This window comes from Lissotriton vulgaris, chromosome 1_1 (assembly GCF_964263255.1).
Source record: "Lissotriton vulgaris chromosome 1_1, aLisVul1.2, whole genome shotgun sequence".
Classification (NCBI taxonomy): domain Eukaryota; kingdom Metazoa; phylum Chordata; class Amphibia; order Caudata; family Salamandridae; genus Lissotriton; species Lissotriton vulgaris.
In genome coordinates, this window is record NC_141685.1 from 1,568,700,240 (window position 1) to 1,568,725,672 (window position 25,433).

Sequence of the window (25,433 nt, forward strand, 5' to 3'; positions counted from 1 at the left end):
TGGAGTCGGGGGTCGGTGGGTGGTCCCAGGGTGAGGGTGGAGGTCAGTTGGTCCTCGGTGACCTTGCACCAGCAGCGGCGTGGCATCTGTTGGGTGCAGTGGTGTGTGGTGGGTTTCCTGAAGGTGAAGTGGACGCATCTGCGATCTGTCCAGTGGTGTTCGGTGGTGTGGTTGAAGGAGACGTGGGGACTTGCGGAGAAGATGGGGTCCAGTGTGTGTCCAGCGGCGTGGGTGAGTGTCGTCACGAGTTGTTTGAGTCCGAGGTTGTCGATCAGGGCGATGGAGTTGGCGTTGTTGTTATTCTCGAGGTGGAAGTTCAGGTCCCAGAGGAGGATGTAATCCGTGGAGGCGAGGGCGTGCGTGCGCACTGATGAGGTCAGCGATGGATTCGCTGAATTGTGGTCGGGGTCCGGGTGGTCTGTAGATGAGTGTTCCTCTGAGGGTGGTGTTGGGGTCGGTGTGGATCTGGAAGTGCATGTGCTCGGCGGTGGTGAGGGTGTCGTTGGTGTTGGTAGAGACTCTGAGAGTGTTCTTGAGGACGATGGCGATTCCTCCTCCCACTCCGTTGGTGCGGTCTCTGCGGGAGATCTTATAGCTTTCTGGGATGGCGATGGCGATGTCTGGTGCCAAGGTGGTGTTCAGCCAGATCTCCGTCATGAAGGCGACGTCGGGGTAGTTGAGTCTAGGAAGTCCCAGAGTTCGATGGTGTGCTTGCGGGCGGAGCCTTGGGTCTTGCGAGGGCCCCTGACTTTAGCCCTTTGGAAGCACAAACAATGATGGAGGCCCTGATGGAAGGGGAAATATTGTGCATCAATAAATCCCTGGTAAATTTCAACTGACATTTTTTCCCCCTTGAGGGCCAAATGGGAAGAACGGGTGGGAACGCTGGAGGACCGTGAATGGAGGGAGGCTCTAATGACTCCATGGGAGCAGACAATATCCTCTAGTCTCTGCTTCGTTCAACTGAAATATCTACATTTCACTTACCCAATGCCGTTGTAGCTGTAGAGGGCCCACTTGCACCCATCCTCCGTGTGCACTAGGTGCAACGAGGAAGGAGAGGACTTCTTTCATGTGAGCCGGTCTTGCCCAGGGATTGTGAGATACTGGGATCCTGACTCAAGGAAATGGATGGATGAGCTACACTTGAGGCACTGATATATGTTGCCAAAGGATGCTCCCAAAAGCATAAGATCTGGTATAAATTGTTGCCATATTATGGACTGGAGTAATCGATTTGTTATCATGTACTATCTTACTTATATTCCATTGTTCCTGACAGACTGCACTGATTGTTCTTTTCATTTGATTTCTTAAGCAAAAATAATTAAATTTTGGCTATGACAAAAAAAATTGGCTAACTCTTGAATATAGTGCCTACAGACTAGCAAAGTAATATTAGACGAATTATACAAATGATCCAAGCACTCAGGTGTTGAGAAAAGTCACATATTCAATCCAAAAGTTGATACTTTAATCCATGTCGTCGGTTTGAGCAAAAGGAGGTGTTCTCCATAAATCTTCACATAAAATCTTTTGAACTTTCACACAGCCAATAAAGGAAATTTCCAACCAAAGTAGAATTTACACAGCCAAAATAAGGCAGTTCAGCCAACACAAATTTCGTCAATAACCATGTGATACCTCAACTTCTTCAGGGCAGTAAACATTTAAAGAAGGAAAATGAAAAAACAGACAAAGTAAAACAATAACTGCCAAACACCATCACCCACCATAGGTGTAGAACAAAAAAGAAGAAAAGAAATGGTGAACACTGGATGTGACAGCAGGTAAACATCAAGACTCATCTGACAAAACACCAAAGAGCAACACATAACTTGCCTCTGTCCGTATTAGTCCTTATTAACAAATAATCATATAGCTGCAATTTTAACACAGCTAATAGTAAAAATAAACATTAGGCATATGTTAAAAGTGGTCTGAAAGTTGTACTCATTACAAAAAGATTGACAAAGACACCATAGTGTCATTCAAATTTCATGCTAAGTAAGCAAAATATCAATCCAAAACAGGTCTGCATAATGCACACACATTGTTAGCCGACACTTTGAGCACCACTCGGTGACTTTGTCGTTTTACTTTCCCCATACGTAGTGCAGAGCGCCCATTGCCTTTTTTGGTGTGGTTACCAAAATGTGTGTAAGTAATAATAGATCAGTAGATGGTTAACAACTACCTGAAATTTTTTTCAGAAAAATGGATGCAAGGGGACGACAAATCTGCTGAAATCACATAGGCCACCCCGACACAGTATGTAAGAGGATTACTCTACTTATATATGGACACCGTATTGCCTTAAGACATGGTCTTTGCTGCTTCGGAGAAGGCAACCATATTGACATGGGCTGACAGCTAGACAATACTCCTGTTTTGGTAACCTGGAGAGGGAATGGTGCCACATATGGTTGTACCAGGTTCCTTGTATCATTCTTTCATGCATGCTTGAGCCATTGCTCATGCCCTCCCTATCAAAGGACTTAGCATCGTCTGAAGCAGGACCTGGATATTTTTCCTTGCACCAAAAGAACACTGCTTGCCCATGGAAGGTAAGAGACCACATTACAGTTAGAGGTAGAGGAGAGGACAACAGTTGCCCAGCCCCAAGTAGTAGCAGGCTGCAATTATGTGCTGATTACGGGACTCAGGAAAAAACACCTCCCCCCGACCTTGGATGTAAGTGCACTTTGTGAGATCCCCTGCCATGGTAGGACATGCAATCCATAATAGCTGATAGCGAAATCCCCTTAAGGAGTAACCCGGCGTGCCAGGAAAAGATAAAAAAAAAAAAGAAAAAGTATCAGAGCACATTAAATGTATAAATAGAGGAGGCATCTACTCAAAAAAGGTCCTTAGGCAAGTAACCTATCCAGTCCACCACAAAGGGTCGCATAATTCTTGTACCTCATATTCAGGTTGACTGTTCCTCAGGACTGCAGGGAGAAGAGGCATGCCTATGAAACACACACAGCAACAGGATTGACTTGCTTTATGATGGAAACAGGCCACAATATAATGGATGAAGATTAAGACAATTGTCAAATTGCTAAAAGAACAAGGCACTAACCACACTTTGTTCCTGAATTTCCTGTAGAGACAAAAAACGGAGCAACCTTGATAGCAGAATGGGTTGCACTACTATATGGGAATTCTGCCGTAGCAAAGAAGATGGTCCAGAGTTCTTGGTAGTGTTAACATGGCATTGTAAATATTGCTCCAATCTATGATTCACTCTGTTAGTTTGGCAAATAGAAGGAGCACGATAACCCCACAATATTACCTGCCTTAGGTTCAATCAGGAACAAAGGTCTTTCCATAACTGAGATAAATATTGCATACCCATCAAAAACCATGCCATGAGAATACAATCAAGGTGAAACATGTAATCTGTAATAGCACAGCCCTTATAGCTGTTGCAGATGCATCAGTCTCGACAATAAACTGTTTGGCAGAGTCAGAGTCTCTTTATATGGGTGCTCTGGTAAAAGTTTTGTGGAGATCTTGTTATCCATTCCAAGTCTATTTAGTACATTGGAATACTTCGGTAATATATGCAATGCCTTTTGTGCATCATTTTTGATAAATGACCTGCAAAAAGTTGCTAGTCCAAGAAAGCACTAGGTTTCCTTGACCCTTGTGTTTCTGGACAACTACAGGATAAATGCGGCCTTCCTTTGATCTGGCAGCTGATATCCTATGTACTCCATTATGTTATTCCCAAACTTGAATACTTCAGGATAACAAGTTAAATCATGCTGTCTGAATTTCGACAAAAAAGGTTACAGGACTTCAATGTAATTAAGGACGTTTAGAATAAGTGAAAATATCATGCAGATGTATCACAACATAGGTGCAATGTTTTCCGGCCGAGACAATTGTCAATAAGCCACTGCAACACTGCCAGAGCATTGCATAGCCCAAAAGGTATTAAGCTATACTCCAATTGTCCAAAGGAAGGGAGAAAGGCAGTCTTTCATTCATCACCTTGCTTAATCCGAAGAAGACTGCTTCGCAAACAAATGATGGACGGAATGCTGAATAAATACTACATTCACCCCCAGTCCAGAGATCTGGGTTCAATCTATCGTTCTTTTTCTCACCATGCCACCCCAGTTTAGACCCAGCCATATGTAAATCAGTCTTGATCCTGTGCCTCAAGGCAACAGTCCAGAACGAACTGCCAAGCCAGGTTCTTCCTGGACTGGAAACAAGCATCCTGGGACCGGTTTCTGGGTATTACCCTGCATCAGCCAGGCTAGCTTGAATCCAGTGGCACAGTGAGCAAGGGACCCACGTCTGGGCATACCCATCCCACTTAGGGTGAAAAGTGCTACGCAAACAAATGATGGGCGGAATGCTGAATAAATCATACATTCACCCCCAGTCAAGAGAAACCGGTCCTAGGGTGCTTGCTTCGGGTCCAGGGAGGACCGGTCTTGGCAGGTCGGGCTGGACTGTTCCCATGAGGCACAGGGTCAAGACTGATTTGCATATGCCTGGGGTGGCATGGTGAGCAAAAGAATCATGGATTTAACCCAGATCTTTTGATTGGGGCTGAATGTTTTGATTTGTTCTGCATTCCGTCCATCAATTGTGTGTCTTTTGCTTTCTAATCAGAAGAAAATGGCATGCACCACAAAGATTACATTTTGTGATAACAGTGGCCCCAGAAATTGACTCAAGAACATCCTTGATAAGGTATAGGAGTCTTTTGACGATTATCTTGTTCAGCCTGCAATACTGAACACAGGGTTGAAGATCCAAAGTCTTTATAGGAGTGAAAAACATGGGAATCCATGCAGGAGATGTGGAATGGATTATCAAACCATTCTCTAGATTGTCTTGCAGGTTATCCTTTAATTGTTTCTTCTTCTGTGACAAAGGGTATATGCGGTCAAACAGTACAGAAGAAGCACTAAGTAATATCGATATTGAACAACCAAATTCCCTTATAGGAGAAATGGGAAAGACCACTCGCTTCTGAAAAATCTGCTTAGATGTAATATCAATCTGGACTGAGGACAAGAAATCCTATATGTTGAAGGAACAACTCTATGGGATTCTCTTCCCCTACACATTTTCTCTGAAGAAGGTGTGTAACCTATAAACTTGATAGTGTTCCTCGAAATCTGAATTAAAACAACTCCACAGGGATTCTTTTTTTGGGTAGTGTGGGACTAAAAGAATAGGCCATACCTATCGTCCTTGCAAATAAATCAAAAGAAAAATATATTGTTGGAAAGGGAAAATTCTCCATCTGATAACAACATGTTACCTTAAATGTTGTTATTATTGTGGCCAGGACATGATCCCCTGGCAGGTAAGCTAGAGTTATATTTCTTTATCAGAGCCACATTTGTCCTGCATGTAAAGGCCACCGATCTCACCCATTCTAAATATAAAATGTCCAGAAGCTCTAACTGGCATAGGCGATTTTCACGATCAACACACAGATATCCTGAGATGTGGAAATCAATATATTAGCCACAATACCATGATTCTACAGTACAGAGAAGCAGAGACCATGATGAGGATGCTTATGTTCTTTGGCACTCGGAAGGTCTCAAAGATAACCTAATGTGCTTGCACAGGTGCATCATCCATGAAACAGTGTTACAATGGGCATAGCTTTCTGATGGGCATCGCCTACTGCACATATAACACAAACGTGACTGCAATTGTTTGCTCACACACTACACTTCGATTGCTATTTATTTCTGGTACATTATGATTGGCAGGTGCTTCATGAGACATTTCCACACGACTCCGTAATCTGGCAGGCAATACTTCTCCTGGTACAGTAAACTCCTTTATTAATACTTACACCAAAGTAATTTGTATGAGCATACAAGACTCAATCCTTGCCACTTTCAGGATGCTTTGGTTAAAATGCTTTGGATTTTTTCTGTAGTTAATTGCTATGCTACCAGTTCCAAATTCTCAGTGTGGTAGCAATTTTATACTCTGCTGTGGGAAAAATGTAAAAGTTTAATCTGCAGCGTCCACTGTGCCTGCCATTCCAATCACCAAATATTTTATCTGTGCATTGAATGCTACAATTGTCTCCATGATTTATGGTTTAATGTTTTTATTGCAATTGTAGCAGGCCTGTTTTAAGTTTCTCCCACCTGACACTATCAGAGTAAAAACAAAAGCAAATGATAATGGATCGGTGTTAGGGTCTGGGGAGGCCTGTTTCAGTCGTACCCATGATGGGCACAACTGACTAAAGTAGCAGGCAGTGCTGCCATTGTGAGGTTGCGACTCATCTCTTTGTGACGTACTTAGTTATTTTCTTTGCTACGATTTTTTTACTTTTAACGCTGTGGTTTCCTCAGTCAATTCTAAGCAATGGCTCTATTATATTCCCTGAAATAGCTGACTGAGAAGTAATAGTGCTTTCTAAATAGACCAAAATCTAAGCATCTATGTAAGACTTTGCTTAATCTTAAGACTTATCTTCTACTACTCTCGATATTTAGAACATAACTTTTCCTACCACACACTACATTTTGGTAATATTGAATAACGTTTAGCTGGAGAAACAAAAACGGGTAGACTTTGCACTACACTCCCAGAATAAGAAAATAGCGACCCTCTCTGAATTCTGATTAAGTTAATTTACATGTAAATGCAAAGATAGAGACGAGAACATTCGTCTGACAGCCTCAGAGTGAAATGTTGCACAAATAAAAATAAATGGATTAATTACACTGTAAATATACTCAGAATGAAGAATAGTTTCACAGTGCTTCTATAGTTAACTACAAATCTGAAAATGTCATCCAGATGTTTGAGGCAGGATTAATTGTTACAAAAGTTCACTGTATAAAATAAATTAGTTAGATTTGCACAAATATTTTTAAAAAACTGAACTCAATTTAAATACTTGTGTAGGTATTGATTTAAACATTTCCATTTATAAATATACAATAAAACAATAAAGAATAAAATTATTTCCAATTTAATATTTCTACTTCAGTTTCTATTGTAGAAACGTTTTTAAAATCAATTTGATAGATATGACGCCTCACTACCTGATCGTATAAATACCCCCCCAAAAGAAAACAAGACTAGGGGCTCTTAACCACGCCTCTCAGCAGTGTTTGACACACACCTTTTTAGCAATGCTTAGGAATCAAAACTGTAAATTCTGTTTGCTGATTATGAATTATTTTCTGATAAATGTAATACTTAATCTTTCATGTCATTAACATCTGTAGTAACCTGACTCAAATGCGATAGTTTCTCATTCAATGTGGCAATTTCCTCTTCTCTTTGTAATAAGTCAGAAGCAAGTCTACCAATCCGCAATGTCAGATCATGCACGACTGGGTTCAAAAGAGCAAGGTCATTGTTCATGTTATGTACTTTGGGTTTTAAGTCCTTCACAAAAGTTAGTGTCTTCAGAACTCGGACTCTGTCGCCTTGTATATTTAACAGTGTGCCCGAATGCTTCTTAAAATCATCCAAGAGTTCAGAAAATTTCTTTTTCATTATGTCAATTCTTTCGGAATTTCTTGTCACTGAACTTCTTAGTTCTGTGATACGTTCAATGTTGCTTGCAAGTAAATTACCTATGTGTTGTTCTGTTTTTTTCACAACTTTTTCGAGTTTACTTTCAAGTTCTTGCACAGAATCAGTCAATGTGCTCACATCTGAACCTAAACCTGAAATGCGCCGGATGTCAGTTTTCACAACAGTGATCTTCCCAGACACCTCAGTTGTTATAGACGCAGAGCTTTGTTCCATTTTTATGACTTTTTGAGAAAGAGTGGTCATGTTCTTTTGCAGCTGTTCTCGTTTATCTGTCAGGGTTTTGGCCAATCCTTTAATGGTGATAATATCCTGCTGCATGTATTCTATTTTTTCAGGAATGAGCAACTTCTTCTGGTGGTCCATTATATTTTGAGATTCTTCACACTAAAGCAAAAGAGAATATTTACATCAATAGAGGATAATTATTACTCTGCAAGCAGAATAAAACAGCAAAACAGTCACCCTTTCGAAATGTGAAATCACGGATTTGGAGATAAACAGAAAATTGTTGCAAAGAAAATTAAACCATTGTACTTCTATAAATTGGCTATCTGAATAACAGTCACACAACAGAAGTGAAAATTGAAATGAATTCATCAAACCTTGAGAATAAATAGTATTAAAGATTAGTTTTGCATATAAAAATTATATATGGTGGATCACAGATCAAAAATGGAAATTTCTCTTTGCCACATAGAAAACACAAAACCCTAATTCATGGGATGCACAATTACAAGATAGTTGCAAAAGACCGTGCTAGTGTAAATAAATATTTTTCTTTAGTGAAAATAGTACTTTAGCGATAAAACCAGAATACACATGTTTGTTACTGTACAATACTGTAAAAGGTGTGATTGATCATAAAGAAAAAGTAGCAAAACTTTTGACATTAGAGGAAATTGAAGGGAATAGGATGGAAGATGATTCTTCCTTTTCAGTTGTCTAATTTAAAAAAAAAAACTATTTACACTTCTATGACCATTTCTGAAAATATAACTTTAGCGGTTAAATCAAGGGCTGCCATACATAATAAATGGTTCGATTGATTGGGAAAAATGCTATTTGTTTCCCACATGAAAACCGAATGCTATGATAGCAGACAGTGAGTGAATGAGAATACTGGGAAAAAACTCACCTCTAGAAGTGCGGATGTGTGGATGCTACAGAGGTAGCCATGTCACCAGTATCTAGCCTCCATGCTTGCGCAACGAGTGGTGTGAGGCAGTTAATGTTGTGAATTAACGGGAAACAACTGTTACAACGCATGTATTACAATGCAGGCTTTTACCCCGCATGCCATTACAACAAAAATGGCTTGCTGTAGGGGGTATAAGGTGTTGGATTTAATTCCTACACCTTCCCTACTGTTGCACAGACTTGAGTTGGATTAGTAAATTATACTATTCCAAACTCCAGCGCATCCCCGACAGCAAATTGGGGTAAAAAAATTGCTTTGCAACGGCATGCAGGGTAAAAGCATGCATTGTAAAGTCATACAACCAAATTAACTGGTCCTGGGCCCAACAGATGGTACAAACCTGCAGGCTGGGTCGGAGTGGCTGTTACTAAGAGGGGAAGTTGGAGTGGCACTGGAGGTGAAACATGCAGAGGGAGAGGACAACAGCTGCATGGGTAGGTAGTTACTGTAATTGCCTTGCATGTGATGCTATAGTGAGTGGCAGACAGAGCTCAAAATGGATATTACCTAAGGGAACCCATCAACTGGCCAATGCTGCACCACTTTTTGATTGGTACGTGCTATTTGATTATCTTGCATTACTAGCTCCTCCATGCATAACCAAAAACATGCATGCTCATACCTCACTAGTAGGGTATTTAGTGTTTCCCTCGCTCAGGTTGCTAATGGCACAGAATACGTTTCCAGGTGTAGAGTCCTTTAATGTGAAATACAATTCTAAACACTGATCTGGTTGGTGCCGAGTTACTATGTTGAAGTTAGCAGTGAAGAGGCAGAAGAAAACAAGTTACTTACCTGTAACTTTGGTTCCCCAGTATTGGTAACTTTCATAGATTCCCATGCTTTGTGTCATTCCCCGTCGTCGGAATGGGAGCCGCTGTAAAAATAAATAACACAGTAGTAAGCACAAAAGTGAAAAAAATAGGCCTAGGCCTTATCTCCTTTTGTAGCTTATCCACCTCTTTTTGTAAAAGTGACCCAACTTCTGCAATAACCAATCACAGCAGCCTCACCCCATAGAACCTTCCTGAGAGAGCCTCAGATTTTCGTAGCCGTTGTTTAACAGTCACCACATCTGCTGAAGGCTGAGCATTCCCAGTGGAGGCGGGTGGGCGCATGGGAATTTATGAAAGTTACCAATACTGGGTAACCAAAGTTACAGGTAAGTAACTTGTTTTCTTGCCCCAGTATTGGAACTTTCATAGATTCCCATACTTTGTATCAGAGTAGCTAGCAGTACACCCAATGCATATTTTGTTCTTTGCATATATATATATATATATATATATATATATATATATATATATATATATATATATATATATATATTGTCATACCAAGCAGAAGGACAACTCACTAGTGATACAAAATATGCCAAATAGGAAGACGGGATAGCAAGGAAAGCTCACCGTCTTATTGGAAAAGGTTCCTCAAGACTGCTTGACCCACTGCTGCATCCTCCGTCACCGAAGAATCAAAGCAGTAGTGCCGAGTGAAGGTTTGGATACTGCTCCACGTTGCCGCTCTACAGATGTCCTTTATCGGGACCCCTGAGAAGAGGGCCACTGATAAAGCCATCGCTCTCGTAGAATGAGCACGAACTGTGCGCTCCAGAGGCTTGCCCGCTTCTCGATGGCAAAACTGGATTGCATTTGATATCCAGCGAGAAATACAGGTTTTTGAAATTGGACATCCCCTCCTTGGAGCACTGAAGGAGACAAAGAGCTGAGAAGACTTTCTGAATGGCTTTGTCCGTTCCAAGTAAAATTTCAGGCATCTGTGAATGTCCAAAGAATGTAGTGCCCTCTCTGCTGGCGTAGAGGGCCGTGGAAAGAAAGATTTTAAGATCACCGGCTCATTCAGATGGAATTCTGAAGGGACTTTTGGGATTAATTTAGGATTTGTCCACAGGATTAGAACATCATTCTTGAATTGTAGAAAGGGTTCCACAATTGTGAATGCCTGAAGTTCGCTAACTCTGATGTCAAAGCCACGAGAAGAGCAAGTTTCCATGACACAAATTTCATATCCGCCCTGTGAATAGGCTCGAACGGAGCTTTCATCAGGTGCGAAAGAACCAAATTAAGGTGCCAGGCCGGTGGTGGAGGCCGGACTGGAGGAAAAACTCTGAATAAACCTTTCAGAAACTGCTTAACAACCCTCGCCGACCAAAGGGAAGGGCCTGATGACGTGCGTCTAAATCTTGAAATGGCTGCAAGATTAACTTTAACAGACGAATGCGCCAATCCAGATTTTGCTAGAGAAAGGATGTAAGGCAAAAGCTGGTGCGGGGCCGACGTATATGGATGTATCCCTTTTTTCTGGCACCAAAGACAAAACCTCTTCCACTTTGCCCGATAGGTCTTATTTGTACTAGGCGCACGGGCCTGAGCCATAATGTCCCTACATTCTCCTGGGATATTTAAATGCTGGAATTCTCTGTACTCAGGAGCCACGCTGTCAATTGGAGGGAGTTCAGATCTGGATGGAGCACCTGACCCTGAGTCATTGACAACAGCGATGGAACAGGCCGCAGAAGAATCGGATGGTCCTGAGAGAGTAGGAGAAGCTCTGTGTACCAGAATTGTTGGGGCCATGCTGGTGCTATTAATATCATTCTGCACGGCTCCGCCTTGAGCTTCCTGATCAGTCTTGGGATTAGAGGAATTGGTGGAAAGGCGTAGACAAATGCGCCGTACCAAGCAATCAAAAGTGCATTTCCCAAGGATCCCTGATGGTGATCCCTGCTTGCGTAGCACTGGCATTTGGCGTTCTGAGGTGTCGCAAACAGATCGATCGTTGGGGTCCCCCAACGTGAAAAGATCTCCTCTAGAATGGTCTGATTCAATTCCCACTCGTGGCTGATTGACCTCTGGCGACTCAAAGCATCCGCTGTGGAATGGAGCGTCCCTGCGAGATGTTCCGCTGACAGAGTAATTTTGTGTTTAATTACCCAGTTCCAAATTCTCTGCGCTTCCTTGGAAAGGGAATAGGATCTCGTCCTGCCCTGCTTGTTTATGTAATGCATGGTCGTGGTGTTGTCCGTACGAACCAGCACTGAACGGGTTTGGATTCTTGGAAGGAAAGCCTGCAAGGCTAGACGGATAGCCATACGTTCTACCAGGTTGATGTGGAACCTGCATTGGGTTGTGCTTCAGTGGCCACTGACTTTAAGCTCCTGGAGGACCGCTCCCCAACCCTCCATAGAGGCATCCGTCGTTAACACCTTGGGAGATGGAGGAAGCTTGAATGTTAAACCCACTGAAATGTTCTCCTTCCTCGACCACCAGTCGCTTTCTTTTTTCATGACCGGCGTGATAATGATTTTGTCGTCGAAGGAACCTGTTGCCTGACGCCAGTGTTTGTCTAGTTGTTCCTGCAGTGGACGCATCCTTAGCCTGCAGTGCGGAATCAATGGTATGCAGGATGATATCGATCCTAGAAGGTATTTGTAACGTTGTACTGACAGAAATTTCCATGATAGTAGAATGCGAGCTGACAGAGTGAGATTCTTCTGGCGTTCTTTCGACGGGAAAGCTTTGCAGTAATCGGTGTCCAGAATAGCCCCAAAAAACTTTGTCGTCTCGGATGGTCGCATGACTGACTTTTCCTTGTTGAGTCGAAGTCCTAACTGTTCGAAAAGTATCCTGCAGGTTGTGACAGCCCTGGAAGCTTCCTGGAATGAAGGAGCTTTCACCAGCCAATCGTCCAAGTATGGGAAGACTTCCAAAGACTGCCTCCTGAGAAAAGCCGCCACCGGAGCTAGTACTTTCGTGAAAATTCTCGGTGCGGACCGCAGACCAAAGGGCAGCACCTTGAACTGAAAGTGGCTCTTGCCTACTGTGAACCGTAGATATTGCCTGTGAGCTGGGTGGATGGGTACATGGAAATATGCATCCTCCAAATCCAGAGTTGCCATGTAGTCCCCTGGATTGAGAAGACGTAAAATATCTTGAAGGGTGACCATCCTGAACGACACCTTGATAAGATAAGTGTTGAGCTCCCGTAGATCTAGTATCGGACGCCATTTCTCCTTCATCTTGTGAACCAGGAAGAACCAGGAATAGAATCCTTTCCCCTTTTGGGAGAGAGGTACAGGTTCTATTGCCGTACAAAAGGGGGTGGTGATGGACGGAGCATCTGAATCAATCAAACACTCACACCCAGTCAAAAGATCTGGGTTTAATACATCACCGTTCTTTAGCGCACTCTGCCACCCCAGTTCAGACATGGCTATATGCAAATCAGTCTGACCCTGTGCCTCATGGGAACAGTCCAGCCCGAACTGCCAAGCCATGTCTTCCCTGGACCGGAAACAAGCTTCCGAGCACCAGTTTCTGGCATTCCAGCCGTCTTCAGCTCGGCCTGCTTGAATCCAGTGGCAAAGTGAGCAAGGGACTCACGTCTGAGCATTCCCTGCCACACTTATGGCGGCCAAAAGCGGTCCAAAATGGGGTGGTGATGGACGGAGCATCTGAATCAATCAAACACTCACACCCAGTCAAAAGATCTGGGTTTAATCCATCACCGTTCTTTGGCCCACTCTGCCACCCCAGTTCAGACATGGCTATATGCAAATCAGTCTGACCCTGTGCCTCATGGGAACATTCCAGCCCGAACTGCCAAGCCATGTCTTCCCTGGACCGGAAACTAGCTTCCGAGGACCGGTTTCTGGCATTCTAGCCGTATTCAGCCCGGCTTGCTTGAATCCAGTGGCAAAGTGAGCAAAGGACTCATGTCTGAGCATACCCTGCCACACTTATGGCGGCCAAAAGCGGTACAAAAGGGCGTGGTGATGGACGGAGCATCTGAATCAATCACTCACACCAGTCAAAAGATCTGGGTTTAATCCATCACCGTTCTTTTGCCCCCTTGATGAAGAGTTGGTGGGCTTCGAGACGAAGAAGTCCCAGATGTTTTGACGTAATGGAGTTTGGAGCTCTGTTTGGAGGAAGATTTGGAAACTCCAAAGAGTGTCCTGTTTTGATGATATTCAGAACCCACTGGTCTGATGATATGACCTTCCAGCTGCATAGACAATAGGCAATCCTGCCTCCCACTGGTGTTGACGAGGGAACAGGAACAGGAGAAAGAGCCACAGGGCCGCTATTGTTTCCTGGAATCGTCTCTCCCCTGTCTGCCTCGACGCCCTCTTGATGGCTGGCGAGAGAAAGACGCCGACTGACTTTGCCGTTGAGAGTATTGGGACTTGTATGACTGTTGTAAGTAGGAAGAACTGCGTTGCTGGTTCCCGCCTCTGTAGGATGAGAAACCTCTTCCTCTTGCACCCCTAAAAGGGACTTTACGCTAGGTCAAAGTTCCTAGGGACTTGGCCGTGTCGTATCCTTCTTGCAGGGCATCATCCACGTGCTTGCCAAACAACATTTCACCATCGTAGGGCAAGTCTAGAATCTTATTTTGTACCTCCTGGCGAAACCACGTAGCTCTCAACCAGCCCTGATGCCGCAACACTGCCGAACCTGCCAGCGCTCAAAAGGCCGTTGTCGCTATGCCCATCGCGCAGTCTATTACCTCCGAAGAGGCACGCTCACCCTCCAGCACAATCTTTTTTACTTCATCCTTTGAGCCATCAGTAAGTTCCTCCGAAAATGGGGACAAGTCACACCACATCTGGCGATCATATCTCCCCAATATCGCCAGAGCATTCGCCGCTCAAACAAGAAGGCTGGCCATATTCGAGAACCTCTTTCCGACATTATCTAGACGCCTCCCTTCCTTATCTGGTAGTGTAGTCCGTGGCGTTCATGGATTTTTAGATTTACTCTGTGCTGCCTGGGAGATTACAGAGTCTGGTTTCGGCTGCCCAGTGAGACAAGCGGGGCTGCCCTCCGGCGCTTTATATTTCTTCTCCAGGCGGGGAAGAACAGGGAGGACCGTCGCTGGATTCTGCATGGGCTTTATACCCTCAGACCAAACATTCTCTATGATGGGAATAGAGCGAACCGATTTTTGGTATGGTTCCTTGAAATCATATAAAAAACAGTCCGATTGGACCGTCGTAATTGGAAGTCCAAACCTCTTTGATGCCCTCTCCATGAGATTATGAAAACCTCTAAGGTCTGCTGGAGGGGATGTAGCGTTATCTGGCACTTGAACATCTGGGTCTTGAGGACCATCAATGTCCCAGTTTCTATCCGGATCTTGGTCTGGATCCACCTGTTGATCAGCATCTGATGAAGCATTATCATAATCCTTATCCTGGATATGGACCACTTTTCACTATGGTTCCCTAGTAACTGGTTTGTCCACCCTCAAGGGCAAAGAAGTCTGCGCCACTGCTTGCGGCGGTGGAATTGAAGGTGAAGGAGGACGTACTTGCTGTACCTCCGGTTGAGTTGGAAATCTACGTCTGTAATCTTGCAACATTAACTGCAAGTCCGAAATGAGTGAGGACGGCATGGCTACCATGTCCTGTGGATGTCTTTGTGGAGATCTGAGGGCATACATTCACAGTAGATCTCTCATGGTGAACATAGGTCTCCTGCGGCATATAGTGATGTTCCACTGCGCCCTCGTCAGAACTGGAGTCCTGGCACTTGACATGTAGGTCCGGTGGGCTATAAGCCGGTCCATAAGGACTCTCATCCTCCTCTTCAGATTCCTCATCCAGTAATAATGTGGGTGGTAAGGGCGTGACTCGTTGTGGAGACATAATTTCTGGTGTAATCCGACGTTTTTTGATGGAATTACAAAGTTTTCTACTCGTCGACTGAGTCGTCGTCGACTGAAGAATCCTCGTTGATGACGGAGCCGTCAACGAAGAGATTGGACTCGTCGTCGAAAGGTGGATCGTCGACATTGGGATTGCTGTCGTCGACGAAGGATGGATCGTCAACGGTGTCGTCGACGAGCTCATCGTCATGATCACGCTGTCGTCGACGTCGTCGAGGTTGTTCTCGTCGTCGTCATCGCCGTCGACAGTAACCTCGTCGTCATCATAGTCGACGAAGATGTTAGCCTCGTCGACGATGAACAGGAATCAGGTACTTTAAACGTCGACGCCGATTTAATTGTCATCGACGTTGCCATTGTCGACGAGGCTGTTTTCAAAGGCAAGTCTTTCTTGACTGGAATCGTCGACGTACCTGTCACTTTTGTTGTCGATGGACGCTGTTTTTTGTCCAAAGGCAGTTCCTGAGGAGTAGAAGCAGGTTTTTTGCCACCTTTCTCCTTTTCTGAAGATGTTTTAGTCGCCTTCGCAGTCTGCGACTCCTCAAGCTGTCCCTGCCTCTCCTTTTCATGAAGTATGAAGCAGGCCCTTCATACCTATCAGAGGTCCCAAGTAAAGCAATGACAGGGGGCTCAGTAGATGTAGAGGGGGATGACCTACTCCTTTTCTTAGATCTTCGAGGATGGAGCCGAAGAAGAGCCCTCACTGTCTGAAGAAATAATGTCCTTCCGGGCCTTCATCTTGTGAAGCCAGGTCAGTAGGCAGCCTTCTCGGTCTCTTAAGGTTTTAGTAGAGAAGGTCCTGCAAATCTTGCACTCAGTGCCCTTGTGGTCCGGGTACAAACAGTATATGCAATCTTCATGTTTATCCTCCACAAACAGTCTCTTTTTGGAACATGTAGCACAAGCTCTAAAAAGAGCCCTTTTCTCCTTGTCAGACATTCTTGAAACTGAAGAAAAAAGTTGAAATAGGAATAGTAAACTGAAGAAAATTGAGCAGAGCTCAATGGAGACTCCCTAGCACAACGTGCGGTAGAAAATCTGAGGCTCGGTGGCTCTCTCAGGAAGGTTCTATGGGGTGAGGCTGCTTTGATTGGTTATTGCAGAAGTTGGTCTCTTTTACAAAAAGAGGTGGATAAGCTACAAAAGGAGATGAGGCCTAGGCCTATTTTTTTCACTTTTGTGCTTACTACTATGTTATTAATTTTTACTGAGGCTCCCATTCCGACGACGATGAATGATACAAAGCATGGGAATCTATGAAAGTTTCAATACTGGGGCAAATGTTAGTGCTACAAGGCAGATGAAGAAGAGTGGACAACACACGCTGCATCCCCAGTTGAAGTTCTTATTTGTGATCTGACTGATCTGACTGTAAGGGTTGTAGTGGCCTGCCACAAGAGGTGGGCCTATAGATACGTATCTAGAGAAGAACTGATGAAAGGGAGGAGTGCATCTACCTCTAACTACTTGGTAGCTACTTTATAAATGTGAAAGTAATACCAGAAGTGAAATGAAACTACTCTTCACACAGTTCTATGCTGTGCTAACCAATGCAAACTTTTAAGAAATTCCTGCTAGCACTGCAATATGTGAAAATGAAATGCTACCAGAGGAACCATTCAGCTTCATTAAAAAATTGCTTTAAAATATGTATATGTATGAAGCTACTATTCCACTCAGATACTGATCAATACTAATATTTAGGATACCTTTCATCTCCTGATGTTGCCGTGTTGAGCGTTTGCACTGAGATTCTTGTCGACTCGAGTGGTAAATAAACTGAAGTTTAACATCACTGCTTAATATACTATGGTTGGGATCTGCTTGAGCCAGAATAATACCCTTCAATGGAGACACTAAGGGGGTCATTAAGATGACGGGGGCACATCCTGCATGTAAAGCATTGTGGCCGGCGGTGCTCTCAGCACCGCCCGCCTCAATGCTTGAAAAACACTTTTACATTTGCATTTTCAAAGCGGCAGGCACCGCGCAGTGCCTGCCGCTTTGATTATGCAAATGCAGGGGGGTACCATAGGTACCCCCCGTGTGCACCCCCTACTCTCCTTCACTCTGGGGCCCGCACTGGTCCCCCAGAGTGAAGTCCGCCTGCCTTTCCGTGGCGGCATTGCAGCCACGGAAATAATATGGCAGCACATCATAATATGGCTGGCGGTGTCTGATAGACACCGCCACCATATTATTCCTTTTCCTCCCCGGCCGCAAGGCGACCAGGGCGGAAAAGTGGCGGGCGGTGTTTTACTCCGCTGCGGTCCCCCCGCCATTGTAATATGGCAGGGGAATTCAGGGAAGGATGTCGGGCGGATTGCCCCCGCCAGGCTGGCCCTTGTTTTGCTGTTGGGGCAATACAATTGAAATGGTGAAAGATGTGTTGGTGAGGTGACACCAAAGGGAATGCTAAAATAAATTGGAGTACCTCCCGTACATCTGAGGCTGAGACCAAATCACAAAAAATATTCTGCTGTTGCTCACAAAGCAATGTGCCTGCTCAATTATGATGAATTTTGATTGAAGCAGGACAAATAATTTAGGTTTGTGGTGGACTAGGATACAAAATGTTTCAGGGAGAGTTAGTTTGGTTCTAGTTTATATGTAGATTTGCTAGATTCTGCATGCATGTAGATGTAAATATAAGATAGTTAATTAATTTTAATCTATAAATGAGATCAATAATATGAAGTAAAACGTTTGGAAATTGATGTTCAAGGGCTAGATTTTATGTATTCCAAATATTACTATAGAATTGTATCAGAGTTTGATGGTAGCTTCCCCCACATAAATATATTTCAGGCAACTCTTAAAGAAGCGGATTGGTTTCCTTTAGAAGCATTCCATATTCAGACTGTCTAACCCAGAAAACAAGGTGATTATTGGGTAGTTCTAAATGTTTAAAGTACTCCAATATAGGTCAAACAAATATTTGTTTTGAGCTTCGACTTCGCAACACCTTTATTTTCTGAACTAACATTAAAGTCCAAAAAAGTATTCTATTAGAATATTGTGCTATAAATATTGTCCTACAAAAGTGCTGTAGCCAGACTGTCATATTGTGAAAGTAACCATATATAGGTAAGTATAGATTTACAATTCCCAACTCCATAAAGATGTACCATAACAATATAAACATTTTTGAGGTACTAAAATGATGCCACTTTTACTTTGTCAGCCCTTACCGTGGTGGTGTATTCTGGACTTGGCTACTTGAACATTCTTGAGAATGATGCAGAAATCAATTAACCAACTTACCTAGATCTTTAGTAGTCACTCATAGGTCATGAAAATCCAGTAATCCACACTACTAATCAGAATGTTGGTGACTATCCCAGTGTATAAATAACAGACTTCAGGAAAAGAAATGGACCTTAAATATAATGGAAGTGGACCCACAGTTTCTTTGTAAGTACTCAAATAATTGAAAAACGTTCCGAGGACCATAGGAAGAAACTTCAAAACAACCAACATCATACCATTGAAACACAGAGAACATGTTTTCCTTGCTTCTGAAATTTTGAATTTCTATGTGAAGAATAGCAGGACACCTAGAGATATGATCATTGTTTCAGCCAAACAAGATATTTTTGCAGATACTTTAAATGGTAAGCATTACACAGTAAAAACAGGATGGCTTTTATAAAATGCCAATAAAGCGGTCGCAGATTGATTTTGAGCTCTGGCTTTCAGGTCCCCTACCCACATCCAGGAAGGGTAGAGAACATACTGAACTTAATGGATCCATCGAGGATTACACTCTACATGACCAACAATACAAGCAATTAAGCCACTAAGCCACTGTTATTGAGCCATTGTACAGTGTTGTCCACTGCTTTAATTGACAGCTATTCACAAACATACTAGAAAATGAAGGATATATGCAAGACAAAAGATTGAATACTCTGAAGTGCTCACGAATAACTAGACAAAGTGAGGAATCAAAGGAACATTTAGAAAAATGGTAGGACATTAGAGTGTTACAGTGTTACAGAGGAAGAAAGAAGTTGGATATTAAAAGAGTGACGAGCGAAGAGAATGGTGAGTGGAGCCTAGAAAAGAAGATAAGCAAAAAGAGAAAGAGTTACAAAATGTGCACCGGCACGCTCTTTTAACTCAGTTCAGTAGTTCCTTGCTAGTACAGTTATCCTTTCTCTTCTTGCAGAACATTACGTTTTTAAATAAGTACTGGCTAAGCAGTCAACACTCTCTTGAAAGGGACAGTTTTAGTCTTTGAGTTTCAGCGAGCATTTGTGGTGTTATTCCCCTCTGACGCTAATTAGCTTATACAATGGTTATTTAATAGCACATCCTCGATGTTTCAACGTAAAATAAACAGAAGTAAGGAAGAGAAGTATTTTGAATCTTTTTTTATTTCATATTTTTGAGATTATAACAGCATGAACATTGTACTAGGCAGCCTTAGGTTGGTACACAGCTGTTCAGTCACATCTATTGCAAGTAGTTGGGACAACTCATTTAGGAACTATATTATACAACATTTGAAGACCATCCTGTACGTTATCCAGATACTTAAAAAGTGGCAGAATGTATAGATAGGTTATATAATACATGTTGTGTTGTACATTTAAATCCTACATTCATCAATCAGGTTGTTTCAAACTACATCACAAGACTGGTGCAGTTCACCTGAAACACTATCCTCCTAAGAATTATTGTGTGCTTTAAACTCTATGTAAACATGCATAATTGATTTGTTTATGCCTATAATTAACGGAGATCACCTCTGTCCGGCAACATCAATACTACCACTGAACATCACTTATTTCAGTTCCAGGTCCTGTTCCCACATTCTGGAAGAAATATTATTGAACAATGCTTCAATAATATGTTGTAGAATTATCACGCCCATCCTCTTAAGGTTGTGGCACATATTAGTAATGTAATTGCCAATTTATACCGCGCTACAATCGCTCCAGGGAGCATCTCGGCGCCATCTTGGGAGAGGAAATGTATCAAATCCAGTCTTTGTTGCCTGACGGAGTCTATAGTAAGGGATGTGATCAGGACCATTTGTTACATTATTATTGTAATGAACTTATTGTTACCAAGATGCATTCCACACAAGGGTAGAAATGGATGACCTACACTAGGCATAGCTGGTGAATGTAACTGTATGAGCCCAGCAGCCTTCATCATTTCCCAGAATACCCAGTACTTACAACAGACAATTTGTCTGACACAGATGGGCTTGGATTGCTTATGCATGAGAGTCGTCTGGAGTGAATGCTGTTCAAGTTTGTCCCTTTTGATTGGTATGTGAGGTGATCTCTATTCCGTAGGAAACCAGTGAATTGCAAAGTGGGATTGTGGCACATAATAGAAGCACGCAAGATCCAGCATCACAAAGCCTCCTTTGTCATATGGCAAGGTCAGGACGTCCCAGCTTTTTTTAGGATGGTTACCTACCCAAATCAGTCTAAATAATAGTGAGTATAGTCTACAAATAAGCTTTATGTTTTTTAAAGGAATGTGAATATTGGTGAATAGGCTCAAAAATGTGGGTAGCCCTTACATATGGTATTCGCTACTCTACTTGTCATGAAAAGAGGTAGTTTAATCCAGCAGTCTATTTCAGAAGAGAGTTTGGTCATTACAGGGCCAAAGGGGGGTTTAGATGAGTATTAAAACAGCTCGAAATATACGACTACTCTCTATCCAATGAAAGTACATTTACAATATTACAAAAGAGAAATAGGGTCAGATGATTAAGGTGAACCATCTCCAGTAAAAGATTAAGCTTGATTGCGTATAATCCTTTTGGGGGTGACTGGACTTTGGCATCAAGCAAATGACTAATAACAAATGTTGTAAAAAGGACAAGTTGACAAGTGATAATCATGTTGTGACAGTCAGGGAAGAAACTCCACTGCTCTTGCTTCGTGTACCCACTTCCCAGTCCGGTCTATCCATATATGATTACCTGAGCATAGTGTGAATTATTTAATTAGGTTCATGCAACCACTTAGTTAATTTACTCAATGCAAAAAGATTTGTCAGTGATAAATGTCTTTGCAATTTGGTTTGCTTCGATTTCAAATGTCCATATAATTAATGTTTCTCCATATTGTATTCATGCGCACTGTGCAAATGCTATACTATGATAAATATACTTGATTATATGTTTAACGGGCACTTATAAACACATTAACCACTCATTGAAGACATTTCTGACTTCAGCAAGCATAATGATAACGTGTTTTACGTCATTGTTTGAAATATGACGAAAGTTATCTAGGACCTACGAAGTAGATGCCATTTTTCAAAAATGTGTGTTTTACTGCATCGTTGCTAACAAGTGCAACACTCCTAAGCTATCCTTACATAAACAAAGCATTTCTAAATTCATATAAAATATGGTCACAAAGACTTGCAAAGGTAATCTTTCTAAACCTTGAATATTGCTGCTATAAATATTCAGATGTGTTACGTATCAAATCTGATACTCAAATATAAAAAATAATACTATAATCCTTTGATAATCATTAGCGATCTTTTGGTCCGCATCTAAAATCAAATTAAATATACACTGCCTAAAGTCAAACATATGGAGTTTGACTGCTTTTATTTTGTTTAGTTTTATACAATGACCGATAGAAAAATCAATACGTGCCTCTAGGACCTCTTTAAGGCTCGTTCAGCAACACATAAGTGCAAGCATATAGGTGAGAAACATTTACTGAACATACAATCGAGGCTACACTTTTTAACCCAACAATTGGTCACCGCTTTTAACAGGTTAATCACAAACTGTATCAACTGTCCAAGTATATAATACTTAGACCAGTGGTTCCCAACCTGTGGTCCAGGGACCCCTGAGGGACCACAACGCCTACTCAGGGAGTCCGCTACTGCTTAGAAAATTGAAATAATATTAACTGGCTGTTTAAGTGTACAAAAATAGAAAAGTAAAATGTAAAATTAAAAAATGTTCTATAAATGTGAAGGTATTTGAAGTTGGAGGCTAAAAATAAAGTTGGTGTTCCCAGATGATTTGTGCAATGCAAGTGTATTGAACAGAATATAGTATGGATGATTTTTGTGTATTGTTTTGCCTTTCAGGTCATCAAAATTGCTTATGCAGAAGTCTTGGGATTCCAGTAACTACTCAGTGGGGGTCCCGGGATTCAGATAATCATTTAGTAGGGGGCCCTGAACTACAGTAATGATTAAGTGGGGATCTACAGAAATCAAAAGGTTAAGAACTTAGACTGTTATATACAAAGTGAATGGCATTTTCGATGTGGATTTTATATAACTTTGGACGTTGCTGTACATATGCTGCAATTGTTGATACCTATATGTATAACGTATTTGTATATGAACATTATATGCATGTCAATCTTTTATCAAAACATATTTTGTAATCAGTAAGCCAAATTCAACTGTGCAGTATAGGACTCAACATTGATTACACACACAAAAATGTAAAGAATTTCTAAAACGATGTCATAGTGCAATTAGTGACACAACATAAAGGTCCTGTAATCCGTGCCTGTGCCTTCACCCTCTTCTCTCTAACGCATGGAGACAGCGAGAAGAGGTGCACCTGTCTTACTCCAGGCGTTTAAGAATTGTTTTCACTGATGCACAGCAGAATAAATACCAATGAATGTCAAGAATTTTACATGATAAATTTTACATGATAAGAGTGACAACAATCATTTGAGTTTGTGTCAGACGGTAACATTCTGTTAATCAGCAAACACAAAAGAAGAAAATACATATTTTTTTAATTATTTCTTCACGCCTATCTAAAATGACTTGCAAAGACATCCAAACTGAAAATGAGGCAACTGAAGAAATAAAAGATAAAGTTCCAGAGAAAGATCAATGAGAGTTTCTCTTCAAAGTAAATTTCAGTTTTCATCTAAAGAGTCTGCTACTTTTGAGTTATTTTCAGCTACACCAGTTCCTTTTGTACTTGATAGTACATATTCCTGCACTCTCGTCTTTAAAATACCCAGTTCATTCTGCATTTTTAATATGCCATTGTCATACTGCATTCTTTCGAGAACCTGTTGTATCCCGAATATTTCCGAGACCGCTTTCAGCATGTTGTCTTCCATATTGAATGTCTGCATGGTCAAGTCCTCCATTTTCTTTTCAATGCCTATCAGCTCTTTGGATACTTTGAGAACTGAGCGTACAGCAGTTTCAATTATCGGAATATTACTTCTGCATTCCTCAAGTTTGGGTTCATAATCCTGGATATTTTCACTCAGTTCTGTATTTTTGGCAACCAATACACTCTGTTCAACTTCTAATTTTTCAATTGCTTTCCCATTTGAATCCAATTGTTGTTCAACGCGAAAAAGCTCATTATCTTCTTGTCTTTTCAAGGCTCTAGTATTTCTTATTGTGCTGTCCTCCAACTCATTTAGCCTTTCAGACAGCAATCTAATTCCCTTTTCAGCTGTATTGATATGGGATTTGACTTGATTGTGAATGACTCTTGCTTCAGATTTTAAAATGTCAACATGCTTGGTCATTTCATCAAAATTAATTTTGCACAAATCTGTAAGATTTTGAAATTTCTCGTTCAAGTCTTGCATCTTTCTGGTTAGAATCTGTTCACTGTCTTGAAGATCGTGTACGAATCTGCGAATGCTGGATATGTCTTCTTCTAAACGGGCAACTATTGAGATGGTTGGGATTGTTTCTTGCAGGATACCGTCAGAAGTTTGTAGCTGTAGTTTCAACACAAAAGAATGCCCATAATTTTTAGATATTTTCAAATTGTACAACTTACAGTGATACTTTATAGATAATATTTTTATGGTGTATATATATATATATAAGTATATATAGATATAAATCTCTATATTTCATATATACCATTTATCTTAGAGAGTAATGAATCAATACCTTCATCATTCAGCTAAAAAAACATCAAGTATGTGTAAACTTTTATGATCAAAGACCGCTTCATCAGGCTATGTGTATGAATGAGGCTTGAAAGTAATTGCATTTCTTTTTATTGTGCCATTCCATAGGGATGGGATGTGTATGGGAACAGTATAAATTAAATGAAATCTGGTTGTGTGTTACTAGCTTTAGATAATTGCTATTTGTATTATCATAGCAACAAAGTGCACTCAACACTACATATAGATATGTACTGTAGGTTATGCTTCTTATTGTACACAAAGTCAAAACTGCACTGGCTGCAGAACTTCAATTTTACAGGGATAAGATCATGCCCAGTCATTATTGTCCTTTAGGATATCATTACAGCGAACTATGATTTTCACCGAATGGGAAGTCTGACCTCACTGATATCCTTCCCTCCTGCGAGTCTCTAAGAATGAAAATGCATTTGGCCAATGAAAGCCCCAAAACACAATGCTGAGCTTCACCTCTTCCCTTTGTTTAAGGGAAATGTTGACCCAGGAGAAGAGTTTGTGAACCGAGCCTCGCTCAGAAGTTCATGAACATTGGCCCAAGATACACAAATACTGAGGCAAATGTAACTGTTTTACATTTTATTTTCTTAAACTCATAGGGGTCACTGGATTTTCCTCTTATCCCATTTGTCTCTTCATTTTTTTTAAAAAAAAGATGCAGGGCTGATCTCCTCGTTCTGTAATGGAAGCTGTAAAGGAGAGTTGCGGCCTACCAATTAGCCTTTGGATCTGCAGACCCAAACTTTATAACATAATTAAAACCTTCCCTTGTCCAATGGAGTCTCATTATTATTATTTTTTTATTGAAGACTGTGGACAGGCCATGAACTCGAGCTCGTGGTCTGTCAGCAACTAACAGTACAGCTCTTTCTAACTTTTAACCCTTTGAAGCTCACCTGAAACATTTTTGTAATGCTATTTTTTTAAAAGCACTGAAGATTACATCAAACCCAGCAAAGGCACATTTCCAGGGGCATTTCTAGTTTTCTGCTAGGAACCGGTATATTTCCATTCAGTGTCTTTTTCGCTAATACAAAGATTCCTAAGGGAGT

The 25,433-nt window shown here is 41.7% G+C and overlaps 1 protein-coding gene across 2 annotated transcripts in view; it reads right to left on the reverse strand.

The window, feature by feature from the left end:
- Positions 1-1,452: 1,452 nt before the first annotated feature.
- The window catches only part of IKBIP (IKBKB interacting protein), a 126,339-nt gene continuing 102,358 nt past the window's right edge, over positions 1,453-25,433 (reverse strand). The window contains exon 3 of one of the 2 annotated variants that reach the window (XM_086918082.1): positions 1,453-7,941. In XM_086918082.1, coding sequence (XP_086774208.1) covers positions 7,213-7,941 — 729 coding nt within the window. In that variant the 3' untranslated portion in view covers positions 1,453-7,212. Of the gene's footprint in view, positions 7,942-20,933; positions 24,166-25,433 lie in introns of those variants that run through there. The other variant, XM_086918086.1, reaches the window with a different exon arrangement.